Source organism: Macrobrachium rosenbergii, chromosome 10 (assembly GCF_040412425.1).
Source record: "Macrobrachium rosenbergii isolate ZJJX-2024 chromosome 10, ASM4041242v1, whole genome shotgun sequence".
Classification (NCBI taxonomy): Eukaryota; Metazoa; Arthropoda; class Malacostraca; order Decapoda; family Palaemonidae; genus Macrobrachium; species Macrobrachium rosenbergii.
In genome coordinates this window covers 30,183,467-30,197,607 of record NC_089750.1, presented here as the reverse complement: position 1 = coordinate 30,197,607, position 14,141 = coordinate 30,183,467, and the positions used below count along the sequence as shown (strand labels likewise).

General features: G+C 41.9%; 1 protein-coding gene across 3 annotated transcripts in view; it reads left to right on the top strand.

The window, feature by feature from the left end:
* E(bx) (nucleosome-remodeling factor subunit NURF301 E(bx)) overlaps window positions 1-14,141 on the top strand; it is a 268,910-nt gene that overhangs the window by 210,904 nt on the left and 43,865 nt on the right. For all 3 annotated transcript variants that reach the window (XR_010854269.1, XM_067110114.1, XM_067110113.1), the window contains exon 21: window positions 13,324-13,474. Coding sequence is in view for 2 of the 3 variants with exons in the window: in XM_067110114.1 (XP_066966215.1) it covers window positions 13,324-13,474 (151 nt within the window). In the remaining variant the exon portion in view is untranslated. The remainder of the gene's footprint in view (window positions 1-13,323; window positions 13,475-14,141) is intronic.

The window sequence follows — 14,141 nt, the reverse complement described above, 5'->3', positions numbered from 1 at the left end:
CACAGAAGTTTTAAGATCAACCTCCTTTACAAAACAAATACCCATAGGATAGTGCCGTCAGTGCACCAATGGGTGAACTGCTGTTGCTGTACCATTCACAGAAGTTTTAAGATCAATCTCCTTTACAAAACTAATACCCATAGGATAGTGCCGTCAATGCACCTTATGTGTTGCACTGTAGGCGTTACTTAAGGGTCTTTGCAGCATCCCTTCAGACCTACCTGCAACCCCTTTCGTTTGTTTTACTGTAGCTCTGTTCATATTCTCTTCCATCTGACCTTCCATTCCTTACAGTTGTTTCATAGTGCAATGCAAGGTCTTCCTCCTGTTAACCTTTCAAACCTTTGTACCGTCACTTTCCATTTCAGAGCTGAATGACCTCATAGGTCCCAGTGCTTGGCCTTTGGCCTAAATTGCATATTCCAATTCTAATTTGCAAAACTAACGGCATCCACAAACCATGATAGGGTAACATGAGGATTATGTCCAAAACATAAATACTTAATTTTCTGTGGACTCTTCTATTTCACTGAATGCTCCTGCTCGAGCTTCTTGTAAGCTATGTTGGTGAGCAGGTTTCAATACCCTTTGCATCCATTTTTTAGAAGGCAATATCATGCAGCAGTCTTGCTATGTCCTACTGAACGTTGTCTCTAGTAGAGAAACCTTTGAAATCATGGACACATGTAGGCCATACCCTAGTTAGGTGGAGTTCATTGTTGAAGGGTGGGTTTCACCCAAGACAGTATTATCACAAATCCGGGAACCTTGGGACCAGGCCACTGCCGGATCACAGAAAATCCTGGAATATAGAATACACCCCAAAAAAATGAAGCCCCTATATAAACATAGTCTTGCAAGCTAATTCCACATACAAATAGCCTAGTTGTTGATGTAGCCTACTACTTGGCTAAATTCTGACACCACTTTTTATCATTTTATTACTGATATATTTCCACCTAATTATTTTATAACTCATATATTTTATATCTTTGGACTCTTTCTTCATACTGTATAATTTTCTTTAAAATTTGTAACACATTTAGTCCACATTCCCGAGTTAGCCTAACCATATGTCAACTACAGTACTTAACTTTTCTCAGAATCTGCAGAATATTATCGGTGACTTTCATCTCCTAAATTCAATACCTTCATAATTATTGCTATTAGTTTCTTAATCATTTATTTTGATTGTAGAGGGTAATGAGATGACAAAAATAATGAATTTTGGCGATCACTCAGTGCATTTGACACTTTACCGTTAAAAAAAGTAAACAAAGCACACCACCATCTATTGAGGAAAATGAACACTAAAATGCATTAGAGAACGAGTCAATTTGGGATCATAAACACCAAAGGTAAACAAAGCTTAAAATGGGAAATAAAATGATCATCAATGCTTCCAAACAAGGTTTTTATTCTTTAAAGCATTACATGTGATAAAATAGCCTTAAACCAAAAAAAAAAACATATTTTTACTGTTCTATAGTAGGCCTATATCGAGCAAGTAGCTCAAACTGGAAATATTGTACGTACTGTACAATAATTAATACTTCCAACGAAGTTTGGTAAATGTAAAGTATGTGAATGAGATGGCTGCACGAAGATATAGTTTATTAATATAATTTTTTAGCTAAACATTTGAAAAAGGTGTGTAAAGTGCAGTACAAGCGAGATAACCTTTTTCTATTTTCTTGAGTAACTCCACCTTTCTAGCATAGATAAAAATTTATGCTTGCACTTCTTATCACTAGCATCATCTGATCTCATCGGCAGCATATTGAATGGATAAATATACAGCTATATAAAAGAAATGATCGAGACCATATCACTTACACACACACTGCAGCTGTTGGCTGCTACAGAAAGTTGTAAACAATATGTGGCACTGCCCTCATGGCTGCTCAATGAACTTAAGCTGAACCACGGGAGTTCCTGGACCACAAAATGCCAGTTTTAAGAGGTTTAAATGTATTATTATTCAGAAGATTAACCCTATTCATATGGAACAAGCCCACAGGGCCCATTGACTTGAAATTCAAGCTTCCAAAGAATATGGTGCTCATTATGAAGTAAGAAAGGTAAAGGGAAACAGAAAGAAGAGATCTCACTTATTAAAAGGAAAAAATAAATTAATAAACAGATAAAAATGTATTAAAATGCAAGGAGAATAGCATTAGGTAGAAACTTTTGAAGTTCCAAGTGCACGACATCCACAGGAAGGCTGTCCCACAGTACAACGTTGTGAGGAGTTCGACAGCTAGCCAGATTTACTGCATATTGGAGCTACTGTTCAGCGAATCTGGTTGATCTCAGCAGGAAAAGGGGATCAGGGATCAGTTGTGAATATAAAAGATCCTTATTAAAATAAAACTCATGAAAAAGTGACAAACAAGAGACCATCTGTTGATGGTCCAACTGCTAATATTGGAAAACAGAAACCTACCACCATGAACCTATCTAAAAGAGATAAGTCTCTGACAGAAGCAAACATCCACACCAGAGAATAGTATTCTAGTAAAGGAAGCACAAATGACCTAAAACAGGTTGCACTGATCTTATCACTGTTTGAAATATAATAATGCAGTTTGTTTTGTGGGCGGGTGTTTGTATATGCTTGTGGTGGATATATGTGTATGCACATGTCATGTGTCTGTCCATGTACTTGATATACAGCAAAAGTATTTACAGCGTATGATTATCAGTTTTCTGAAAGGCCTGCCTACTGATTAATATTTAGTGAACAAGTATTTACAGCGTATGATTGTCAGTTTTTTGAAAGGCCTGCCTACTGATTAATATTTAGTGAACAAGTTAAAGTATGCAAAAGTAGCAGAATTTTTTGCGGGTAGCATGGATTAACCTTGCTGTTGTATACAAATTACAGTACACCTTCTGGTATGTAACCAATTATAAAAATGTGCAAGTTTATACATATTTACGCAATTTTTCTCAAGGAAAACAAAATGTGATTAAGCAGCTACTGTGTCCCCTTTACAATTGTCTTACAAACATCGTGAACGTGCAGTAGTGACTTTTAAAGGATTACAGGAGAAGAAATTTCTTACCACATGAAATTACGGCGCACAATATCAGTAATCATATGAGCTGAACCGGGGAGTTTCACATGCAGTTACTGGAGATCAAAAGAGCCTTCCCTTAAGGATTAACTGAATTTTGGATTTAAGTAAAGTGAATTACTGATGTATACTGTACCTTGGGTCCAGGTGGCACATGCATGGTTAAAAGTACAGTAATTCTTCTGTCTTTTAGACAAGTGGCTGCTAGTCGGGGACATTCAGAGTACAAATGCAGGCATATATATGATTTATAGGGTTATTAAAAAAAAACTGCAAAGAAAACATAGTTTAAAGTTTAATTATCTGTCTTGAGTGATTTATTTGTGTGTGAATTTCAATCTGTGCTATTTCATTGAATTTGACAAAAATCTCAAGTCCCAAGCAATAGTTAAATGAAGCTGTCTGTTGATATCAGACGACCTTTCTTTGCCCTATCCTACCTTACAGCTGTAACTCATAAGGTATTTTAGCACCTTCTAAGTGAGCTAGTGTTACATTATTGCTGCTGGTTTGTCAGTTTTTATGGTCAGCTAATTCATGCACTTTAGATGCCAGTAAATTACTATCAACCTGGGTGTCACAAATACTTGTGAGTGATGCATTGATTTTGTGCTGATTGCAATGTTTAGACAATAAAGTACATAATAAGAGTACAGTACTACATAGTATGCCTTTATAATAACTAAAGGTTCTATGTAGCTTTTTTCATCTCCCAGCTGTGCTTTCTGCCTTTCACTTTTTAACCATTTATTATGGTCCTTTCACACTAGGTGTCCAACTTCCACCACATTCCCTTGCACCAGTTTTCACTTCTAAGTAAATAGAAACGTTGCTTAAAATATAGCCAAGTGAAAGTAGAAAATTAACCAAAAGCATTGAAATAAATTTTACCAAGTGGAATGTTGGTGATGTTGTGCATAGAAATAATGAAGTGGAATCAGAAGCAGGGGAGATGAGGTCCCCTCTAGTGAGGTAGCTCCTACAGGCATGCTTGTTGGTGTCTGACCAATAATTGTCATTAGTAAAGTATTTTGATTGTATATCTGGAGAACATTTTTTCATATTGAACGTAGGAAATAACTGATATAAATTACATTCTGTGCTCAAACAATGCAGGTATTAAATTTAATATTTTACTGATGTATACTGAAAGTGTTTATTTAGTATAGGGTCTTATTGTATAGTCAGTGTTCTTAAGTAGCTTAACTGTGTGTGAAGCAGACCCACAGACCCAGTCACACCAACTTGAAAAACCTTTCAAGAAGAAAAGCCCAACCACACATGCATGAGCCAGAATTCACCTCTCTCAAGCAATTGCTTCTGTTACTTCATTGAAGAGAGAAGGGCTTCCATTAGTATCTGGATAAATGAGGTCTATCCTAAATTTGCTCAATCTTTGAGGTCTAGGGTGAAATGTTTGTCAAGGAATTTTGATGTAAATAGATACATAATCCAAGGTTGTGCATAGGCTACAGACAACATCCACTATTAATCTAGTCTAAATTATTCTCACTTACTGCCTAGATTATTGTAGACATCGTATAATCTGAAAGGATTTTCCATATTAATAATAAGTTGTGGAACATTTCATTTAGTTAAAACATTTAGTTAGAATTTAAAACAATTTTCGTTTCATGAAACTAGGTAGGTTAGTGATCAGTGAGCCAGGTTCTGGCTTTAACACACAAATTATATAAATTCCGGAATTTTAAAACTAAAACTTTTAACTGGAAGTTAATATTGAGCACTTATCTTGCTATTTTTGATGTTTCCATAATACTCGATACTAAAACGGAGAAAAAAGTAGAATTTTTTCAGAGCGCTGGTAATGACGTGAACCATTCGCTTTAGGCCAAACAGAGAGTAATGGCTCCTTGGCCTTTTAATGGCCCGGTTGTAAACAAGAGGGCGGATGCGCAATAGTCACTTCTCTTTCTTGCAGGTTCTTTTGATGTTGGAAAAACTGGGGTCAGCTTCACTGAAGATAAGGGAAAGTGCCCTCTTGTCTCTGAGTCCATTATATACTCCATCACGTGTTATAATGTTAATCATTACGACACAGTACCTGGCCAAAGACCAACTAGAAGAGGATTCTTTGATATTAGTTTGGTCACCATGGAGCTCTGGTAGACCATGGAAGGTAACTCCTTGAGGACGAAACAGCGACTACGCCATAAAACAAAAACAAATGATTAATTTTACAGTAAAAGAATTTTTCCACAAACCCATTAATGATAATCTTTTTGTGTCCTCCCTTCCCTTCACTCTTCCAGATGGAAGTTAGCACAAAGGAATGAGAAGCCTCACTTTGTGGTACAGTGAAGTCTGGCCCACACATCTGTAGTTGGGTTTTTCTTCTTTCAAGATTTTTCAAGTTGTGTGACTGGGTCTTCATGTAGAGTGAGGCTATTTACAATTAATGGGTTTATATAAAAATGTATTTTGTTCATGACACTTACCTGACAGATATATATATAGCTGTATTCTCCGAAAGGGACCGACAGAAATTCAAAAACTTACGGCACACGCAGATGGGCCAGGTGGTTAGTACCCATTCCCGCCGCTGGGAGGCGGGTATCAGAACCATTCCATTTTCTATTCAGATTTTCTCTGTCGCCGGTATTGTCAACACCTGTTGTCAATACCTCCGCTGTTGGATTTCGTAAACTTTTTCCACTAAGTATTCTGATTGTCTTTTGGTATTTTGACTTTGGCTTTGTGGATAGGCATACGCTTCTTTGGACTGTTTTGATTTTGGTTTTGGCTTTTCCTTGAACAAGATGTCTGGATCTAGTTCTGCTAGTTTCAGGGTGTGTGTTGTTCAGGAGTGTAAGGTGAGGCTACCGAAAGCTTCGGTAGACCCTCACACAGTATGCATGAGATGTAGAGGGCATGTCTGTATGTTGGATGATCGCTGCAAGGAGTGTGAATCGTTGCCTGATTCTGATTGGAAGGCGTCACGATTCTTACGTTCGCAAAGCTAGAGCGTGATCGTGTAAGGAGGTCTTCCTCCAGGAGTGTGTCGGTAGGTGGGAGTCAGGGTATTAATTTATCTCCTGTTAACCCTACTAATGCTTCTCCTTTCCTGTAGAGTCGCCTTCTAACCCTGTGATTGCGTCTGCAGAAGGTAATGCCCTTTGCGCAGATTTTGAACTCCATTCGTACCTTGGAGTCTAAGGTGTTGGCGATCGAAAGTGCAGTGAAGTGTAGTGATCCCCAGTGTTGTGGAGGGGGCGTCAGATCGGCCCTATAATGCCTCTAGGTCTGACCTCTGCCGAACTCCCAGGACTTAGGGAATGGGCATGTCGAAAGCCGCAAGAGGGTTACGGGGACCCCCCACCGATCTGGCGTCCCTTCGGCAGGCCTTGTTGACGTCTCCCAGGCTGCCAAGGATCGTGCTCGCGCACGGATCCTTAGATTGTTTTTCGTCCTCCGAGGCGTCCTCTCCACTTAAGGGGTCACGTTCTCGGTTGGACTCTCGTCCTTTCAAGAGGAGCCGCGTTGAAGAGGACGCTTCTTCTCCTCTTTCTCGTGCCTTAGAATCTTCTCCCGACTGGCTGCGAGATTTGCCGCCGCAGAAGAGGACCAGGATTTCTTCGGAGGAGGGCGTTGCTGAACGCCCCAGCCGCACCAAGAAGAGAGCCCCTGTCGCTCTTGGTAGAAGGAGGAGGACGTCTCCTTCCCCTCTTCTTCTCATAAGAGCAGCCCTTCTCCTGAGAGGGCTTCCTCTCCTTCGAGCGTCTTATCCAAGATATGCAGCGGCAGTTAGCTTCCCTTCTCGCTGCTAAGGAGAAGCAACCTCGTGGGCGCCGCAAGGATTTGTCGCTGCCAGTTAAAAGATCTATGAGGTCTCCCTCTCCTTCTCTTTCGTTTGTCTCTCTCCCCTGCGGCTTCTCGTAGTCACCCTCATCGTTCTGCGGATCATCAGCTCTCCTTGCCCCGTCGTGACTCGCTGGTTGATCAGGGCGCTCCTCTTGCAGCTCGGCTTGCTGCTAGTAAGAGTTCGCGCCAAGACGCTCTTCTTGCCTCTCCTCCTGCTTCGCTCTCGTTTTGGCGTTCGGCAGGACGCCCACCAGGACGCTTCGTTTTCCCGATCCCTGCATGATGCTCTCCAGGACTCTCTTCAAGAAGCTCGGCGGCTCGCTCGTCAGGGCGCTCGGCAGCTTGTAAGACAGGGCGCTCTTCAGGGCCTTTCGGCTGCTTTGAGCAGGGCGCCGTCAGGGCGCTCATCAGGGCGCTCCTCAGGACGCTCATCAGGGCGCCGGCAGGACGCTCCTGTACGAGTTGTTCCTGAATTTTCTGCTGCTTCTTCCCACGAGAAGAGGTCTCTGGGACGAATTGGACCCAAAGGTCTTTGTTTCTCTCTAGCCCCGGAAGACTCTCCTGTCGCTCCTGTCGAAGAGGCGGATTTGTCTCAGGAGTCGGACTCTGCTGAACAAGAGCCCCCTCTTTCGCGTCTTTCTCCGACTACAGGATTTTGGCTAGTATGCTTAAGGAGCTTTTTCCTGATAAATTTCAGCCTTCTGCTCCTCTTTCCCTCCTTCGCAGTTAGCTTCTTCTTGAAGGTGAGAAAATCGCCAGATAGTTCCTACAAATGAAGACTTCTTTGGCTACAAGAAAAGCTCTCAAGAGGGTCAATGCGTGGATGGAAGATAGGAAGTCTCAAGGGAAATCTTCCTTCGCTCTCCCCCCGTCTAGATTGTGCGGGAAAGCGGGAATGTGGTATGAGACGGGAGAGGAAATTGGCTCTAGAGTTCCTTCTTCCTCTCAAGGTGATTTTGCGAGCCTCGTGGATGCGTCAAGGAGGTCTCTTCTTTCTTCGGCTAAGGTGTCTTGGACTCTTTCTGAAACCGACCACCATCTGAAAGGCCTCTTCAAGTCGATGGAGGTTTTTAACTTTCTGGACTGGTGCTTGGGGGCCTTGGACTTAAGGACTCGTAGTCCGGACTCTATTTCTCTGGGGGAGCTGTCCAGTGTACTGTCGTGCATGGACAAGGCCGTCAGGGATGGCGCTGATGAACTGGCTTCTCATTTTGGTACAACCCTCCTAAAGAAGAGGGCTTTGTACTGCAATTTCGCTGCCAAGTCAGTTTCTCCTGTTCAGAGGGCTGAGTTACTTTTTGCCCCTCTTTCTAGCCATCTCTTCCCCAGCCGCTTGTCAGGATCTCGCCTCAGCCTTAAGGAGAAGGCTACTCAGGATCTCCTTGCTCAATCTTCCAGACGTCCTAGTGTCCCTTCTACGTCTTCATGCAGACTTCCCCGAGAGACAGAAGCCCTTTCGTGGGAGATCTTCCTCCTCTAGACCTTTTCGCGAGGAAGAGGTCTCTCCAGAGGCGGAGCCCCTTCTTCCCAAAGGGGCAAGAAGTGACTTTTCTCACCTCCAGACACCAGTAGGAGCCAGGCTTCTCCTGTTTTCGGAAGCCTGGAAAGTAAGAGGGGCGGATTCCTGGTCCCTCAATGTGATCAAAAAGGTTACAGGATCCCGTTCTCTCAAAACCCCCTGTCCTCTACTCCCAGAGATCTGTCGCCTTCTTACCGACCGAAAAGCAACAGATCCTTTTAGATCTGCTGGAAGAAATGATTCAGAAGAGAGCAATAGAGCGAGTCCTGGATCTGGAGTCTCCAGGTTTTTACAATCGTCTCTTCCTGGTTCCAAAACAGTCAGGGGGGTGGAGACCAGTCCTGGACGTCAGCAGACTGAACAACTTTGTCGTCAAAGAGAAGTTCAAAATGGAGACGCCCCAGTCGGTTATCAATGCACTGCGACCAGGCGATTGGATGGTCTCTCTCGACCTTCAGGACGCGTATTTTCATGTCCCCATTCATCCTCAATCGAGAAAGTTTTTGAGGTTTGTCCTGAAGGGAAGAGTGTACCAATTCAGAGCTCTCTGTTTCGGTCTGAGTACAGCTCCTATGGTTTTCACAGTCCTGATGAGAACGCGTTGCCCGGTGGCTTCATCTTGCCGGGAGTAAGGATATCGCTCTATCTAGACGACTGGCTCATCCGAGCCACATCGGAACAAAGGTGTCTGGAGGACTTGCATTCGACTTTGGAACTGACAAAGTCCCTGGGACTTCTTGTGAATTTAGAGAAGTCGCATCTGATCCCCTCTCAGTCCATTCTTTATCTGGGGATTCGGATGGATTCAGCGGGTTTTCGAGCCTTTCCATCCCAGGACCGTCAGCAGCACTGCTTAGTAAAAGTTTCGGCCTTCCTGGGGAAAGAAACATGCTCGGTGAGGGAATGGATGAGTCTGCTGGGGACCATTTCATCACTGGAGAAGTTTGTTTCCCTGGGAGGTTGCATCTCAGACCCCTACAGTTCTTTCTTGCAGACAACTGGAAGAACAAGGAGGACTTAGACGAGTCTCTCAGGATCTCTCTCTCTGTCAAGGACCATCTTGAACGGTGGTGGCTCGATCCTGTAAAGTTGGCAGAAGGGGTCTCTCTCTATCTTCAGAGCCCGACCTAGTGTTGTTTTCCGGCGCGTCCATGTCGGGATGGGGAGCAACACTAGGGGGGGAGGAAGTGTCAGGCACCTGGAAAGGGGAACAGGTGTCCTGGCACATAAATCTCAAAGAACTGAAAGCGATTTTCCTGGCTCTTCAGTTCTTCCAGGATCAAGTTGCAGGTCGGGTGATTCAAGTCAACTCCGACAACACCACGGCCCTGGCGTACCTCAAGAAACAGGGAGGTACTCATTCTCGGTCCCTGTTCTTGATCGCCAAGGAGATCCTGCTTTGGGCACATTCTCACCAGGTGACGATTCTCACTCGTTTTGTTGCAGGGGTCGAGAATGTTCGCGCCGACCTTCTCAGTCGACAACATCAGCTTCTGCCAACAGAATGGACTCTGAACGCAGAAGTGTGTCAGGATCTTTGAAACTTTGGGGGCGTCCCCAGTGGACGTTTTGCGACTTCAAGGACCACAAGGCTGCCCCTTTACTGCTCTCCTGTTCTCGACCGGGAGCCCTAGCAATAGACGCCTTTCTCTGGGACTGGAAGGGTCTAGATCTGTCACGCCTTTCCCCATTCAAGATTCTGGGGGAAGTCGTCAGAAAGTTTGTAGCCTCAGAAGGGACGAGAATGACTTTAATCGCTCCTTTTGGCCTTCAGCAGAATGGTTCCCAGAGGTCATGTCTCTCGTGGTAGACTATCCAAGAACGCTTCCCTTGAGAACAGATCTTCTCAAACAACCCCACTTCGAGAGGTACCACAAAAACCTTCCCGCTCTGAGTCTAACTGCATACAGACTATCGAGTTGCTCAGAGCGAGAGGTTTTTCTAGACCAGTGGCTAAGGCGATCGCTAACGCCAGGAGAGCCTCTTCCAGCGCAGTGTACCAGTCCAAGTGGATCATTTTCAGGAGGTGGTGTAAACTTAAGGGAATTTCCTCCACCACGACCTCTCTTTCCCAGATAGCGGACTTCCTTTTATATCTGAGAAAGGATTTGAACCTGGCAGTCCCTACCATCAAAGGCTATAGGAGTATGCTGTCAACGGTCTTCAGGCATAGAGGCCTGAACTTATCGGACAATAAAGACCTTCATGATCTTCTTAGGTCTTTTGAGACGTCTAAGGTAGCCTCCCTAAGTTACCTTCGTGGAATTTAGATGTAGTTCTAAAATTCCTGATGTCGAAGAGGTTTGAACCTTTAAATTCTGCTTCCTTCAGAGATGTAAGAAAGAAAGCTATTTTCCTAACTGCTCTGGCGACGAAAGAGAGTTAGTGAACTTCAAGCGTTCAGCAAGATTATAGGTTTCAGAGGCCCTGATGCTGTCTGTTCTCTGAGCCCTATTTTTCTTGCTAAGAATGAGAACCCGTCTTCCCCTTGGCCCAGGTCCTTCAAAATTAAGGGCTTGACGGACATCACTGGACAAGAACCTGAGAGAACCCTGTGTCCTGTCAGGGCTCTAAAATTTTTTTGCAGAGGACCCAGAATTGTAGAGGTCCTTCTAGCAATCTCTGGTGCTCCGTTAAGAGGCCTGATTTACCTCTCTCGAAAAATGCCCTGGCGTTCTTTCTCTGAAGCACCATCATAGACGCCCATTCCAGTGTGCTAGACGAAGACTTGAGAACTTTGAAGGTTAAGGCTCACGAAGTGAGAGCCATTGCTACCTCAGTGGCCTTCCAGAAAAACCAGTCTCTCAATGACATTCTGGGTGCCACTTTTGGCTAAGCAATTCGGTCTTTGCTTCTCATTATCTCACAGAAGTGAAGACGTCCTATGAGAATTGCTGTGCGCTGGGGCCTTACGTTTCCATAAATACGATCTTGGGAACAGAAAGCGACTCTCATCCTCTCCTTTAGTTTTGTTTTGGTGTGTTTTTAATATTTTTTGTGTTTTTTTATGGTCGTTGGGTCTCCACCAGTGGTGGTCGCCCCAGTCCTTAGTTTATGTTAATCTTTTAACGTAACTAGGCTTGGTCAGGTGGTTGTTAGTTTGTCGCTTACCCTCATAGTAAGGTCATATGGTCTAGTCACATTGTGGTCTCGCCCCGTTGACAGATCATCTAGATTCCACCAGCTCTATAGGTCTCTACCTCGCTGGAGTTTTCTAGTAAAGCAGAAGCAGGCTTGGGTGACAGTAATCACGGTCAGCAATGCTAACAGGTAAGGAACCAAGCGTCAATCGCCTACATAGTTTTGTTTCCTAAATCCTATTCTGTCTCTTCCCACCTCCAATGGTGGGATTCAGCTATATATATATCTGTCAGGTAAGTGTCATGAACAAAATGATATTTTTATGATAAAATAAAGTTTGTTCATACTTACCTGGCAGATATATATAATCATAGTACCCTCCCTCCTCCCCTCAGGAGACAGTAGTTCTAGTTTCTAGAAAATCTGAATAGAAAATGGGAATGGTTCCTGATACCCGCCTCCCAGCGGCGGGAATGGGTACTAACCACCTGGCCCATCTGCGTGTGCCGTAAGTTTTTGAATTTCTGTCGGTCCCTTTCGGAGAATACAGCTATATATATATCTGCCAGGTAAGTATGAACAAACTTTATTTTATCATAAAAATATCATGTTATTTTCAAAACTTGTTGCTATAAGAAACTGCCAACAATAAGGAACTAGCAAAATTTATAATTTAATTTTTGTACAGTTTCCTTTGGGTTAGAAAGACCTGAGAAACTATGACAGATTTCCCTAAACTTTACAAAACATTTACAGAAGCTACGAAAGGTGAAACATTTTATCGCAAAAAGGGCTTAAAATGCCTAAAAATGGTTTTCAGGTATATGTTTTACTATAAGTAGTTAAGAAATTTGGTGCTCATATGGCCCAAGTTGGATTGCTTTCATTTCTTTTATCTTATAGTTACTTCCTTATTTAGGTATCCAACTTTATTATTTTTATTCTGTTTTTAACACCTTCACCTCCAATTTGTATTGGTGTGATTATTTTCAAGTACTTTATTGAGACCACTGAATCACATTTATAGACACTCATATGACTCATTCAAAGGATTTGTTCTTAAATGGAAGTTGAAAGTTGGAGCCAGGCAAATTAAAAAAGGGGAACAGCAGGATGAGAAGAGAACAAAGGGAAGATGTGAAATATAAAGATAGAGAAAGCAATGGAACTGGGGCAGAAGGGGACATGCAAAGAACCTCCAGTAACATCTGCAGTGTGCCTTGCAATGCACACTGTAAACCACATTCCTTTTGGGGATTTGGAGTGTAATTAAAATCTGTAGATGGTTTGTTGATTTAATGCATTATGAGTATTGCCAGTTACAATTCATTATTGGAAACCTTATACAGTAACCTCCTGTATTCGCGTTCTCATGATTCACAGACTCATGTATTCACGGATTTCTCTGTGGAACTTATCTAGACATTATTCGCAGAAAATTCACCCATTCGCGGTATTTTTCACTGAGAAATATTCACTAATTACTGTATTTTCATATTTTCATGACTAAATGCACTTTTTGTGATAAAATTATTAAAATACTCAGGTCTAAACATTTTTTGAGGGTTTTCCTTGTGTTTAAACTATCAAAATAGGCAGTTTTAAGTGTTTTTAGAGGGGTTTTAAGTATTCGCCCGGGGGGCTGCGGTACGCATCCCCGCGAATATGGTGGGTTTACTGTACTTGGCATTACTTAACTATTGTACTCTGCATTTTTAATTAAATTCTTGACATAAGGGGCCCCAATTTATTTTTTAAAGATCAGTTTTATTTCAGTCTTCCTCCTGTTATTGAAAGAACTAATGTTTAAATTATTTACAGATTTTATGTCGGCTGTGATTTGTGTGGTAACTGGTTTCATGGTGACTGTGTGGGGATCACAGAGGCTATGAGTCGCAGTATGACAGAATATGTTTGTGATGACTGTGCAAATGCAAAGTTGAATAAAGAACTCTTCTGCTTTTGTAGACAGGTAAGGAAAAAAAAAAAGTCTAATAATTGTTCATAAGTGTATTAAGCCTTTAAGTGAACTAATTGATATAGGAAGGGAGATTATATAATGGGGTATAGATATGATATTTAAACCAGGAATTATAGTAATTGTAGCCTAAAAATAATCTGCAACCCATTTATTATACAGTAATACCTACAATTACATCATGTTGAGTTTTAATGTTCTGGTGTGACAGCAGTTTTTTTTAAATTAAATAGAAAATAAAAAAAAAAACTTGTATCAGTTTATAAATCTTTGTTGGTCAACAGTAAATATTAACATGCAATAAAAATACATAAATAAATGTATTGGCAAGTCACATAAAATCAAGTTTTAAATGTTAATAATATTAGGTACCTATACAATAAATGGATAACAAAACCATTTTAAAGATTAAAATTAAAAAAAAAAAAAAAAATTTTTTGTAATGAATTATGTTTGGCTTCATGGCAGCACTAGTTTTAGGCACTAGGCAGTGAATTCAGATGTGTGCTTTTATACATGTTCTTTGCAGTGTCTTGTATGCATTGAATTTGTTTTAAATAATTAGTCCCATGACTCAGAAGAAAGTTCTTGGTGAGATTGCTGGTACTAATATGCATAATGATATACCATTGGAAAATATGGTGGCTAAAACACTATAAGT